The following is a 15,622-nucleotide window of genomic DNA, read 5'->3' as shown; positions in this document are numbered from 1 at the left end:
GTAATATTCTGAGATTTTATGATTAATTTCATTCATTTCATGTCTTTCTAAAGAACTGGGTTGGAATCAAAGAAAGGGCTTGGCAGATACTGAAGTTTAAGCTTTTATAAAATACTGAATTCATTCTAAGAGGGTCGCGGTGCTCTGAAATACGGTACGTTCATGTTTAAGACTGCATGATTCACTGAATCATTTATAAACGAATCGGATCAAGCACATGTACTTTACAATCTTTGTGTGTGGATGTTTTTATTCATGCTAATTTGAGACTGTGGAGCAAAATCTTCGAAACATTACAACAACACACAAACTGTACAAAAACAGTTCATATATTAAACATCAATCACTTGTTTACGATTGTATGATTCACTGAATCATATATAAACGACTCAGATAAAGAACATGTACTTTACAATCGATGTACCTCATGTGTGTGGACTTTTTTATTCATGCTAACCTGTGACTATGGAGTAAAATCTCTAAAACTTGACAACAACACACAAACTGCTCAAAAACAGGTCATATATTGAATATTAATCACTTGTTTTCGATTGTATGATTCACTGAATCGTTTATAAACGAATCAGATCAAATACATGTACTTTACTTTACAATCTTTGTGCGTGTGGATGTTTTTATTTATACTAACCTGAGACTATGGAGCAAAAACTCTGAAATTCTCTGAAACTTTACGACAACACACAAACTGTACAAAAACAGTTCATATATTGTGTATTATTCACTTGTTTACGATCGTAGGATTCATTTATAAAGGCATCAGATAAAATGCGTGTACTTTACAATCTTTTTGTAAAGTGTGGATGTTTTTATTCATGCTAACCTGAGACTATGGAGTAAAATATCTGAAACTTTACAACAACACACAAACTGTACAAAAACAGTTCATATATTGTGTATTAATCACTTGTTTACGAACGTATGATTCACTGAATCGTTTATAAATGAATCAGATCATGTCGCATTGAATCATGTTGACGTTTGAGATTTTGTGATTTCTAGCGATCGAATTATTATGAGTTTTATGATTTTAAACAATTATGGTCAGGCTTAAGATTGTTCCAGAAGAATCTAGTTAAATGAAAATCATGCTGAAGTTGAACTACATGTTTGTATAATAAGCATTTGCAGGTTATCCTTAATGAAGTGCATATTTTATTATGTAAACAGAATCCTCATTTTTTCAGTTTTCTTTAAATTTCGCTCTTTTATTTGACATATTTCTAAACCCACTGGGCAATTTGTGTGTTCATGCTAACTATAACTCTGATTTGTACCATATAACTCTGCTAGTTTATGAAACCTCGGCCCCCACTCGTCTAAATAATCGTAATCGTGACTGTTATCGTCGTCGGACTGCAGCGAGCTGAGAGAATCCGCGACTGATCCCTCGCCTTCGTACGCGAACGTCCGGAGCGAGTCGTGTGGAGCCACTTCCACGTGCATATCCGCCTCGCAGAGCTTAGCTAGCATGTAGCTGTATATATTAGCGCTGTTAGGATCGGCGCCGTGTGTTTTAGCGTCCATCTGTGAAACGTACCGTGACAGACTCTTGATCTCTGGCCGCTCCTGTCGTGGCTTAGCGTTGTTGAGCGGTGGCTTAGCGTCCAGATTTAGTTTAGGGCCGCTCTGTGCTAGTTCTGCGTAGCTTAGTGGCTCTGCGTGCGTCTTCCACAGGGCCGTGATGTCGAAAGCTTCTGTGTCTTCCTCCCCGCCGCCTTCATCATCGTAGCGTACGATGTTTTCGTGCACGTTTTCCTCCTCGTCATTCGGGAAAGGTTTCTTAGTGTTGCCACGCAGGAGGAGCATGAGCGTGATCATCACTGCAGCAGAGAAACAGATTTAATATTCATTATTATTGCATTTAATAACTTATATTTTTAATTAAATTCCTTGACACACAACTAGGCGTCTTTCTTCTGTATTTTTTTAATTATTATTTTCTTTATTTTGTTTTAGTTTTTTATTCTTTATATAACCAGTAATTTGTTGTTTTTTCTCTGCTGTTCTTTGTTTTATTTCTTCACATTTTCTCTTTTGTTTATTATTTTCTCTTTCTATTCATTTGTTTTCCTAATATGATTCCTTAATTATTTTCCTTCCTTCTTTCTTTCTTTTCCTTCCTTTTCCTTCCTTCTGCCCCTTCCTTTCTTTCTTTTATACTTTTGCTCCTTCCTTCCTATCTTCCTTTCTTCCTTACTTCTTTTTCTTCTCTTCCTTCCTTCCCTCTTCCTTCCTTCCTTCCTTCCTTGTTTTTCTTCTCTTCCTTCCTTCCCTCACTTCCTTCCTTGTTTTTCTTCTCTTCCTTCCTTCCCTCACTTCCTTCCTTCTCTTCCTTCCTTCCTTCTTTCCTATCCTCCCTCCTATCTTCCTTTCTTCCTTACTTCTTTTTCTTCTCTTCCTTCCTTCCCTCTTCCTTCCTTCCTTGTTTTTCTTCTCTTCCTTCCTTCCCTCACTTCCTTCCTTCTCTTCCTTCCTTCCTTCTTTCCTATCCTCCCTCCTATCTTCCTTCTTTCCTATCTTCCTTCCTTCATATCTTCCTTCCTATCTTCCTTTCTTCCTCCCTTACAATCTTCCTTCCTATCTTTCCTCACTCTTTTCTTTATTTCCTTCCTTTTCCTTCTTTCCTTTTCTTTCTTTTGTTTTCCTTCCCTCCTCTTCCTCACATGTTACTGACTCTGTACTGGTATTACCGATGAGGCTGGAGGTGCAGATGAGGATGGTGATGAATGCTGTTCTGCTCAGGTTGGGTGGAAGTGTGTATGGTTCAGCTTTTTCACAGGTTAGAACCTCTCCGTCTCCGCCACACCTACACACCCGGATCGTGAGAGTGTGAGTGCTGGACTGAACCGGCTCGCCTCCATCAGACACCGATATGGGGAGATAGTAAACTCTCTGAGACGAAGACGGCCAGTTATCGTGTCGAGTCAGGATCCACGCCGAGTTATCTACACACACACACACACACCACAGTTCCAGGTCTTATTAGAATTCTCTCTACTGAGACAGCTGATCAGGTTTTCAGACAGACCCACAGAGTGTAAAACTACAGTGGCTTTAGTACCTTGATTGTCTCTGATGGTAAAGTTGGGATTATTTCGTGCTTCAGGTGCGAGTGCGTAACGGAAACGCTGCCCTCCGATTGGCTCATCTGGATCTTCAGCTCTGATTGATTGGATCAGCTGAGAGACACAGAAAAAAAAGTTTTGGATATTAATGATAAAAAACAACAATATTATTGTGTTTCCATAGTAAGAAAACTGCTGCAGGATAAACCGAAAGCAGCAGGAATAGCAGTTACACACACACACACACACATATGTATATATATATATATATATATATATATATATATATATATATATGACAATAAAGCATTATTTCAAGCTATAATTCAGGCAGCAAGGGCAGCATGGTGTCACCTCACAGCAAGAAGGATCTGGGTTCGATTCCCCAGCCAGGGTCCTTTCTGTGTGGAGTTTGCATGTTCTCCCTATGTCCACGTATGTCCCTATGTTCTCCGGGAGCTCCGGTTTCCTCCCACAGTCCAAAGACGTGCAGTCAGGTTAATTAAAGACACTAAACATTACTTTAAGTGTAAATGCGTGTGAACATCAAATGTAACAGAGCCACCTTGACCCTGACCAGGATAAAGTGGTGGTAAGACAGACAATAAATGAATGAATGTTTAGACAAAGAAGAGGTGCATGTATGATCCCGAGAACACCAAACCCACAGTGAAGTATGATGGTGGAAGCATCGTTATGGGGGGCGGCGTCTTGGTGAACATTAACAGCGTGAAAGAACCAAATAAATGTGGACATGAGCAGTAACACAAGACTGGAGGACCCGGGAACCTGGGTTTGATCCTTGTGTATATTCAGTGTTTGCACATGGGTCTACTTAAAGTACTACTTGGAGTACTCGCCTCCACAAACATGCTGGAGGTGGATTGACTGCTATAATACTGTACCTATACCTACAGCGACCCTGGTCAGGATGAAGTGGTTCACTGAGATGAATGAATGAACAGATTAGTGTAGAATGTGGATAAATACCTGTCCTGCTTTGGCGCTGTCACACAGGAACGTTTCGTAATACTGCGCCAGCAATGGTGGGTTATCGTTCACGTCCAGAACTCTTATAGCCACCGAAACACTGGACGCCTGCGCTGGATTATCTACAAGATATAAAACATTTACACTCAAGGTCTCGTCATATTCCCATTTCAGATCAAAAGTATACGGACATGCCTTTTAATTATGACGTTCAGGTACTTTAGGCACACTGCAAATAAAAAATATATCATTTATATGAACTTAATATGCTTCCAGCAGTTAAACATCTTTGGGATGAATTGAAATGTCAGTTGCGAGTCAGGCACAGATCCTCTTAGGCAAGCTATAAAATCTTGATGCCCTTATAAACAGAGCGGTTTCATTGAGGATATTACAAAGTACGTGGAACAGTGGTCTATCGTAAAGGTCAGGAGGAAAGCTGAAGCCATGGGTGACACTGTCCACAGCCAGACAGGCTTTATGCCAGTCGTAGAATCGAGGCAGGTTTTGTAGAGACAGTTTAGGTTTCCCCCCCCGACCTTAGTTAGGGGCAAAATATTTGGCGTACTTACTCGTCTCAATGGCAACGACAGTGAGATTGTGCCAGTCTCTCTTCTCTCTGTCCAGTGGCCGGACGCTCATCAGAGAACCTCTCATCACGTCCAGGTAGAAATATTTATCAGGGTCACTCGTCTCTTCTATCGCATATCTGGACACAGAGAGAGAGAGACGTATTTGATTAAGAGTCCACTGTGTGGTCAAACCTGGGGAGGTCTGGACCTTCCCTAAACTGTTGCCAAAAACCATGAAAGCATATAATACACTTCATAGACTAGATTTCAGACGCCCTTTTAGAAAAGGGCGTGGCTCAAGCACCTGACCTCTATATGTAGCAGATTTGGTGTATTTCATTACTTCATTCATTACTAAGCACTTTATTAAACTCTCAACAGATTCAATGATTCGACTCACTTACTCGACTCACTCACTTAACTATTTCTCTCGACTCACTCACTGGACTTGCTCACCCGACTCACTTACCTGACTTACTCGACTCATTCACTCTTACACCTACTTGATTCACTCACCTGACTCGCTCACCCGACTCACTTACTCAACTCACTCACTCGACTCACTCACAATCCATCTTTGGGAGGTAGAAGGATTCTGCTCACCGTATGGATTTATCCGCTGCGTCGGGGTCTCTGGCTGAGAAGACTTTAATCACGGTGCCGATTTCAGCGTCTTCGGGCACCTCGGCGTAAAACGTCGTAGCATCGAACTCCGGCGGCTCGTCCACGTCCTCCACGTTCACGTGAACCACGGTGACGTCACTGAACGGACCGCTGGCTTTAAACCGAGCGTCAACGTGAGTGTTCGAACCCTGGATCTTCAGACTGTAGCTGCGCTTGGTCTCAAAGTCCAGATGCTGAAACAGAGACGCACAGTTAAGAGTCTGCGTATGCTACATGGCCAATAGTATGTGGACACGCCTCTTAAGCATGACTGTACCTATGTGCACAAAGCAACTATTCACTCAACCCACTCAACCCTGACTCACTTATCCACTCACTCGACTCATTCACTCAACTCACTCAACTTACTCACCCGACTTACTCACCTGACTCCCTCACTCGATTTACTCGCTTGACTCACTTAACTGACATATTCACTCAACTCACTAAACCAGACTCACCCAGCTCACTTAATTGACTCACTGACTCAACTCACTTAATTGACTCATTCACCCAACTCACTATCCACTCACTCGACTCATTCACTTGACTCACTCACTCAACTTACTTAGTTGACTCACTCACTCGACTTACACACTCAACTCACTCACTCACTCGACTCACTAAACTGACTCATTAACTCAACTTACTAACCCAACTCACTCAGCATACTCACCTGACTTATTCACTTGACTCACTCATTCGGCTCACTCACCAGACTCCTTCACTGGATTCACTTAAATTATTCACCCGAATCACTCACCCGACTCACTTATCCACTCACTCACTCATTTCACTTTACACAATTGACTTACTCACTCGACTCACTCACTTGATTGACTCACTCAACTCACTTAATTGACTCACTCACTCGACTCATTCACTCCACGCACTTACTCGACTCACTCACTAATGGTCAGGTGCCAATATACTTTGGACAATATGGTTCATTATAGCCGTAGCCTAGTGGTTAAGGTGTGCTGAGAAGTGAGCTGAGGTGTGCCATTGCCATGGTGATGGTGGACGCTGGCGCATTTGGCTGCCGCTACCGTTACCGTATTTTACCGTATTTTACCGTATTTTATTGTATTTTTATCGTTTTTCGTTTTCATCTTTTTACACACCTTGTGGATCTATTTCTTTTATGTTACTTTTGATACTTTTATTTGTGCTTTTGATACTTTTTGTTCTTTCTACTGTACATCGCGTCTGCGGCCGGTGGTGAACGGTGGATGAGTTTTCCTGGGATCGGCACGATGTTGAACTATTCCGTTGACCAGCTGAGGAAGTTCAACAACTGCACTACTCCATCGTGTATTTCAGTCATCAAACAGCTTGGACTCCTTCGCCGGCCTCGTTATATTCACAGGGGCTCCCGGAGAAAGCTTGTTTATCTTCGAAACGGTAACGCTATTCCATCCTTCTGGTCAGCCGTGCGCACTGTCGCTCCGCAAACACGTCATCAGAGCGCTGCTGCCTTGCACACCAGTAGCGGTGTAGTCTCCATGACAACGCTGTCCACGGAGTGGGATGGGAAACGCGGAGTGGACTTAGCAAATCTCCGTTCTCTTCCTCGTTCCTCACAGCCAACTACACAACAATACCACTTGAAAATGGCATTGCTTAATGTTCGTTCACTCAACACAAAAAGTACTGTACTCAGTGAATTTATATCTGACAGTGAACTAGACTTTTTCTGTCTCACTGAAACTTGGCATAAACCCTTGGATTATTTTATGTTAAATCAGACCACGCCAATGGGATACTCGTATATTGATGAACCTCGTATGGAAGGGCGAGGTGGTGGTGTTGCTGCAGTCTATAGGGATGATATTAAAATAACCACTTTGTCTTTTCCTGCTGCTCTTTCTTTTGAACACCTGGCTTTCAAGTTGTCAGGGCCTACTCCTCTGGTCACTGCTGTAGTTTATCGTCCGCCAAAGCCAAACGCTTCCTTTCTCTCTGATTTTTCAGATTTTTTAACCCAGCTTAGTGCCCTCTCATCCTCTGTACTGCTTATGGGTGATTTTAACATCCATATTGATGACAACAACTGTAAATTTGCCAGGGAATTTTTGGAATTGTTACAGTGTTTTAATTTCACACAACATATACATTTTCCAACTCATAAAAAAGGTCATACTCTTGACCTTGTCTGCTCTACTGGTGTCCTAGTTCATCAGCCGTCCAGCCATGACCTTACTGTCTCTGATCATTTGACAATCATCATGGACATTGAGGTCACTAGGCCCATCACTAGAGCTAAACGTAAAATATCCTTCAGGAATCTTCAATATATCTCTCCCTCTGCTTTCTCAGATTCTCTTGTTAAAAAGATGTCTGTCTGTCCTGTACTGTCTAGTAATTCATCTGACCTTGTCGATTACTATAATGACATACTCGCCTCATGTCTTGATGAGCTGGCTCCTTTGAGAACCAAATTTGTTTCATTTAGTCATTCCGCACCATGGTACACAATTGAGCTTCACCAAATGAAATCCCGTAAACGCCAGCTTGAAAGACTTTATAAGAAAACCGGTCTAACAGTACATTATCAGATTTATTCTGATTATCTTCAACATTACAAAGACGCTCTTACGGCAGCCCGATCCACTTACTATTCCGAACTCATACATGCTGGATCAACAAATCCTAAGACTCTCTTTTCCACAATAAATAAACTTCTCAAACCAATTGACAATACTACCAATTCCTTTACAGTTGACAAGTGTAACTCTTACCTCTCATTTTTTCAAACAAAAGTTGAGAATATCCACAATTTTCTGACAGTTTCCCCTGTCATCTCTGTTTCTCCGCCTATCTCATCTCAATTTATTACCCAGCCTCTGTCTCAGTTCTCACCTGTGTCTCTTTTGGACCTATCTGAGATCTTAACAGGGATGCGAAGCTCCACTTGTGTTTTGGATCCTGCTCCATCAAAACTTGTTAAGGGTTGTTTTCCAGTTATCTCATCACTTATCACAGAGATAATCAATTCCTCTCTTAGTTCTGGCTCAGTCCCTCAATCACTCAAATTGGCTGCTGTTACTCCCATACTTAAAAAACCTGGACTTGACTCTAACATTATGAGTAACTTTCGGCCCATTTCCAATCTTCCATTTCTGTCGAAAATACTGGAACGTGTTGTTGCCTCACAGCTCAAAGATCACCTAAATTCCAATAATCTATTTGAATCATTTCAGTCTGGTTTCCGCCCCCAGCACAGCACTGAGTCAGCCCTCCTCAAAGTCACAAATGACCTTCTTCTTTCCTCAGACTCTGGACAAATTAATATTCTCGTCCTCCTTGATCTTACTGCAGCTTTTGACACCATTAATCACTCCATTCTTCTGTCCCGCCTTGAATCCTCTGTCAACATCACTGGTACTGCCCTTTTGTGGTTAAGGTCATATCTCATAAACAGACAACAGTTTGTTAATATCAACAATTGTAGTTCTGCCATTGCTCCACTGTCCCAAGGCGTTCCCCAAGGCTCAGTGTTAGGTCCCCTTTTGTTTATTCTTTATATGCTCCCCCTTGGTGACATCATACGTCGGCATGGTTTACATTTCCACTGCTATGCTGATGATATTCAGCTTTACATCTCCTCCAAATCCATTAATACTGAACTTCACTCCACTCTGACAAATTGCATCACTGAAATGAAATTGTGGATGAAAGCTAATTTCCTCAAATTAAACTGTGAAAAATCAGATATGATCATCGTAGGTCCTACAACCCTGGCAAAAACCACAAAAAATTTTCAAATTACCATTGATAATGACACTTTGTCTCCGTCTTCTAACATCCGAAATCTTGGTGTAATTTTTGATAGCAACCTCTCTTTTGACCGCCATGTAAATCACATCACCAAAACTGCTTTCTTTCATCTAAAAAACATAGCACGTCTACGTCCATCACTCTCCTTTTCTGCCGCCGAAACCTTGATTCATGCTTTTATTACATCCAGAATTGATTATTGCAATAGCATCCTTTATGGTACATCTAACAAAATCCTAAAAAAACTTCAGTATATCCAGAATTCAGCTGCTCGCCTCCTTACTCATACTCGCTCCCGTGATCATATTACACCTGTTCTACAAAAACTTCATTGGCTTCCCGTTGCTCAACGCATTCAATTCAAAATTCTTCTATTCACTCACAAAGCTCTCCATAATCAGGCCCCATCCTACCTCACCGACCTGCTCCATCAGCACATTCCCTCCCGTAGCCTTCGCTCTTCTGAGGCTAACCTACTGTCCATACCCTCTAGGACCAAGCACCGGACCTGGGGTGACAGGGCCTTTTCCATAGCTGCTCCATCTTTATGGAATGCTCTCCCCAAACACCTACGAGATTGTCCTGACCTGTCCAAATTCAAGTCACTTCTCAAAACTCATCTATTCAGAGTGGCATTTAACTTGTAACAACACAAAATAAATGCTTTTATTTTTGCTATTCTTTTTAATAGTTTTTATACTTAGATCACGACAGAAATGTGAAGTCCTAGATCCTAAAACTTGTAAAGTTTTCAGTTTCCTGATTGCATGTAAATCTGTCCTGTTTCTGTCTAATTTTAAGAAATTGTTCTATATTTGTTGTTCTCTCTCATAATTTAGCTAATTTTTAATGAACTGTCTTATGCTGCTCTCTTTGTTTTTATCTTAATTATTCTTGATGTTGATGTACTATTTTGATTTTGTACTATGATTTGTATGGTGTATGTACGTATTTGTTTTGATTATTTGTCTTATGTAAAGCGTCTTTGAGTATCTTGAAAAGCGCTATATAAATAAAATGTATTATTATTATTATTATTAAGGTACTGTATTAGTAATCAGAAGGTTGCTGGTTCAAGCCCCAACACTGCCAGATTGCTCCTGTTGGGCCCTTGAGCAAGGCCCTTAACCCTCAATTGCTTCTGTGTTTGGTACAAAACCAGTCGATTTAGTAAAAATAAGCTACACTTCTGATACCTGTTTAACGGTGACGACCCCGTACACGTGGTCCGAATCGGCGCTGACTTCGAACACATCGCGTCCGTCTCCGTCGACGATGCTGTAGCGCATCTCTCTGTAGATTCCTAAATCCAGATCTTTAACCTCGACCTGACCCACTACAGAACCGACCGGTCCAGATTCAGGAACGCTCATCTGGTAAATCTCTGAAAACAAAAACACAGATAGAGTTAAAGGTTAGCCATGTACCGATGTACTCCTGTAGAAAGCCCTTCAAGGAGAGTGGAGACTGTTACAGCAGTCTTGGGATTCTTACTCTGAGTAAACCGCGGCGGATTGTCGTTGACGTCGCTCAGCGTGATGTCGATGGTCGTGGTTCCAGCTAAACCGCCGAGCTGACCGCCCATGTCTTTAGCCTGAATGACCACCTGATACTGAGCTCTGACCTCTCGGTCCATATCAGCCAACGACACACGAACGTCGCCTGAAAAGAGAACCGAGTGTTTAACGTTGCTGTAATTAGCTAAGCAATCGTAAATATTAATACAATAATTTGGATTATTGATGGTGTGAATGTTCGTACCTGTTTGTGAATCCACAGAGAAATACGGCTGCCCCTCCACCACGCTGTACTGGACTCGAGCGCTGTTACCGTACGAGGGGTCGTCAGCGTCGGTCGCCGTCACTCGAATCACGAGCGTACCTGGCATTAGCCAACATGAAGAAATGAAAACTATTAACTATAAATTATTATTATATTCTATTATTTTTGTGCCAGCCCACCACTGCAGGGGGCGTGAGTTCAAGTCTCAGAGGTACCACTGGCCTGGTTGGCTTCTCTACAGGTACAACTGGTGGATTCAGATGCAGAATCACGTCCTCATCACTCCGACGGTCATCTATAGATGTTATGGCTCTACGGAAGGGTCACCTGACTCACTCACTTGATTCACTAACCCGAATCACTCATTCGACTCACTCACATGACTCACTCACACGACTCGCTCGACTCACTCAACTCACTTACCTGCCTGACTCACTCACTAGACTCGCTCATTTGACTCACTTACCTGACTCATTTACTTGACTCACTCACTCGACTCACTCACCCAACTCACTCACTCACTCCACTCACTCATTTGACTCACCCGAATCACTCACTCGACTTACTCACTCGACTGAGTCACACAACTCACTCATTTGACTCACTTACTCATTAGACTCACTCACCCGACTCATTTACTCGACTCACTCACTCACTCGCTCGCCCGACTCATTTACCTACCTAACTCACTTACCCAACCTACTCACCCGATTCACTCACCCACCTGACTAATTTACTCGACTCACTCATTCAACTTATTCGCCCAACTCACTCAATCGACCCATTCACTCACCAGAATCACTTACTTGACTCACTAATCCAAATCACTCTCCCATCTGACTCAGTCACCTGACTCACTCACCCGACTCCTTCACTTGACTCACCCATTCAACTCACTCGCCCAAATCACTCACTCAACTCACTTAGCTCACTAACTCACTTGACTCACTCACCCACCTCATTTAGACTCAGCTCACTCACCCGAATCACTCACTTGACTCACTAACCCAAATCACTCACTCGACTGACTCACACAGCTCACTCATTTCACTCACTAAGTTTACTTACTTATTTGACTCAATCACCCGACTTATTTACTCAACTCACTCTACCCACTAGACTCACCAAGTCAACTCACTAACCTGAATCACTTACTTGACTCAATTCACTAACTCACTCGATTCACCCACCCAACTCATTTAGACTCACTCACTCAGCTCACTCACCCGAATCACTCACTTGACTCACTAACCCAAATCACGTCCTTATCACTGCAACAGTAAAGTGAAGAAATACAGAGAGCACAGTGTCGTCCATAGATGTAATGGCTCTACGGAAGAATCACCTGACTCACTCACTCGACTCACTCACCTGACTCACTCACTCACTTGACTGACTCACACAACTCACTCTTTTGACTAACTCACTTCACTTACTCATTTGACTCACTCACTTGAATCAATCACTCGACTCACTTACCTGAATTACTCCACTCATTCATTCCACTCACCCACTCGACTTATTTACTTGACTTACTCAATCAACTCACTCACTCATTCAACCCACTCACCTGACTCACCTACCCGACTCACTTACTCCATTCACTCACTCCACCCACTAGACTCACCAACTCAACTCACCAACTCAACTCACTAACCTGAATCACTTACTTGACTCAACTCATTCAGCTGAATCACTCACTCATCTGACTCACTCACTCAATCAACTCACTCACTCCACTCACTCATTTGACTCACTCACTTTACTTACTTATTTGACTCACTCACCCGACTTATTTACTCGAGCCACTCCACCCACTTCACTAATCTGAATCACGAACTTAACTCATTTACTCAATTCACTTAGCTCACTAACTCACTCGACTCACCCACCCAATTCATTTAGACTCACTCACTCAGCTCAATAACCCGAATCACTTACTCATCTGACTCACTCACTCAATCAACTCACTCACTCATTTGACTCACTCACCCGACTCATTTACTTGACTCACCCATTTAATTCACTCGCCCGAATTACTCACTCAACTGACTCACACAGCTCACTAACTTGACTCACTCATTTTACTTACTTATTTGACTCACTCACCCGACTTATTTACTCGAGTCACTCCACCCACTAGACTCACCAACTCAACTCACTAACCTGAATCACTTACTTGACTCACTTACTCAACTCACTCAGCTCTATGGAAGAATCCGATGTAAAGAAGCGATAGACAGGCTTGTCCTTACCGACTGGAGACATCTCTGGTACGGTGGCTCGGTAGGGTCCATCCAGGAACCTGGGCTCGTTGTCGTTTATGTCCTGGATCTTAACGATGAACTGGGACTCGGGTTCCAGAGCGAGACCCGTACCGCGATGAGTGGCTTGGGCTCGCAGAACGTACTGCGCCTTCACCTCCCGATCCAGACGCTGTATGGCGTGGATATCACCTGGTAACAGGATCATCATCATTATTATCATTATCATCATCATTATTATTATTATTATTTTTATACAATTATTGTAGTTATATTGTTAATATATTTAACAATAAGTGCATAACATACCAGTGCTGTCATCCAGAGTAAATGTGCTTCCTGCTCCTTCTCCTGATAAAATATACTTCACAGATCCATCACCTTTATCCATATCAGAGTGAAGCTGGAACACACAGACGTCAGAAACTCTTTATAATCACGGTTTAGGTCTCAAATACATAAAAATACTGTATATATCTGTATATCAGCCAGAACATTAAAACCACCTCCTTGTTTCTACACTCACTGTCCATTTTATCAGCTCCACTTACCATATAGAAGCCCTTTGTAGTTCTACAATTACTGACTGTAGTCCATCTGTTTCTCTGCATGCTTTGTTAGCCTCCTTTCACCCTGTTCTTCAATGGTCAGCACCCCCACAGAGCAGGTATTATTTAGGTGGTGGATCATTCTCAGCACTGCAGTGACACTGACATGGTGGTGGTGTGTTATTGCGTGTTGTGCTGGTATGAGTGGATCAGACACAGCAGCTCACTGTCAGTGCTGGACTGAGAATAGTCCACCAACCAAATATATCCAGCCAACAGTGCCCTGTGGGCAGCGTCCTGTGACCACTGATGAAGATCCAGAAGATGAAAACAGCAGCAATAGATGAGCGATCGTCTCTGACTTTACATCTACAAGGTGGACCAACTAGGTAGGAGTGTCTAATAGAGTGGACAGTGGGTGGACACGGTATTTAAAAACTCCAGCAGCGCTGCTGTGTCTGATCCACTCATACCAGCACAACACACACTAACACACCACCACCATGTCAGTGTCACTGCAGTGCTGAGAATGATCCACCACCTAAATAATACCTGCTCTGTGGGGGTCCTGACCATTGAAGAACAGGGTGAAAGGGGGCTAACAAAGCATGTAGAGAAACAGATGGACTACAGTCAGTAATTGTAGAACTACAAAGTGCTTCTATATGGTAAGTGGAGCTGATAAAATAGACAGTGAGTGTAGAAACAAGGAGGTGGTTTTAATGTTATGGCTGATCGGTGGGCAAATCAAATGTACATTTTTTGGCATTTAGCAAACGCTTTTATCCAAAGCGACTTACAGTACTGTGACAGTGACTGTACTGTATACTAGTACAGTATGAGTACAGACCTTGCCGACGTAGAGAGGTTTCTCCTCAGCGTACTCCTCCAAAACGAAGAACTGGTTCCACACCCATCCTCTCTTCTCCCTCCTCAGGGGTCTCACATTCGTCCCTTCGTCCACTCCGCCCCCGATAGTGGGTGTCACTAAGGTCAGGGCGGCGAGTATCATGCTGAAGTACGCACATCGTGCCATGGTGGTGAGGACGATTACTTATTTATTTGCTTCACGTTTCTCCTGTAAAAAAAACACAAAGAAGCTCAACAGTGACCATCAGCAAAGCAGATTCAGTCTCGGCTGTGTTTCAATAACATATTAAATCAATTAGTCTTAAAATGTTGCAGAGGGTGGATTCGCTAATTTACGACCCTAAATCAGAAAGAGTTGGAACACAGTGTGGAAAATAGAACCCTTGGAATTCTACCTGCAAACACGTCTTAAAGTGTGAAACAGTACAGAGTTTCAAATTCTCCACACATTCTGTTTCATGCTGAATTCATGCTGCTTTTGTACCAAACCATGATTACAATCACATCATTATTTATTTTTTTCACCTGATTACTAGCCCTAAATTGCCCCTGTCCCAACCTTCTTTGGAATGTGTTGCAGGCCTGAAATGCAGGAATGGATGTTTATTAATAAATGAAATGAAGTTGAGCAGATAAAACATGAAATATCTCAGATTCATCCTGTCTGACATCAAATAAAAGGTTTTTTTAATTGCATTTTTCATACTGTCCCAACTTTTTTTGATTTGGGGTTGTAAATAACACCTAGGTGTGATGATGTGACTGAATTGATGGATTAGCCGGCCTCAGTCTCAGGGTTTTTGGGTCTCTCTGATTTGTCGTCACCCTGATGTGGATGAAGCGGTTACTGGTGTGGCGTTCATAACCCTCCTCGAGCAGACCCAAACCATCTGCTTGTTCGAGAGTTAACACTCCACACTGTGTGTGTGTGTGTCTGTGTGTGAGCGTTAAAAAGAGCACTAAACAAAAGATCGATCTCCGCCCTCGGCTCATTCATCCGTTCACTGCAGGTTCTCGCACTCCATCAGACTTTAAATGCGCACTTCATCTTCACTCCGGAGTGAATA

The 15,622-nt window shown here is 42.4% G+C and overlaps 1 protein-coding gene across 1 annotated transcript; it reads right to left on the bottom strand.

Moving 5' to 3' along the window:
• Window positions 1–1,272: 1,272 nt before the first annotated feature.
• LOC134322127 (cadherin-20-like) lies at window positions 1,273–14,721 on the bottom strand. The gene is made up of 12 exons (XM_063003997.1): window positions 14,536–14,721; window positions 13,447–13,540; window positions 13,129–13,329; window positions 10,853–10,972; window positions 10,586–10,753; window positions 10,288–10,475; window positions 5,252–5,505; window positions 4,649–4,785; window positions 4,077–4,198; window positions 3,083–3,200; window positions 2,712–2,966; window positions 1,273–1,841 (listed from the first exon to the last, which is right to left on the bottom strand). The coding sequence occupies exons 1-12, from the start codon at window positions 14,719–14,721 to the stop codon at window positions 1,273–1,275; spliced, it is 2,412 nt and encodes an 803-aa protein (XP_062860067.1).
• Between the last annotated feature and the right edge of the window lie 901 nt (window positions 14,722–15,622).

This window comes from Trichomycterus rosablanca, chromosome 10 (assembly GCF_030014385.1).
Source record: "Trichomycterus rosablanca isolate fTriRos1 chromosome 10, fTriRos1.hap1, whole genome shotgun sequence".
In the NCBI taxonomy this organism is placed as follows: domain Eukaryota; kingdom Metazoa; phylum Chordata; class Actinopteri; order Siluriformes; family Trichomycteridae; genus Trichomycterus; species Trichomycterus rosablanca.
The sequence above is the reverse complement of the archived record's forward strand: the minus strand, read 5'-3'. Positions and strand labels throughout refer to the sequence as shown.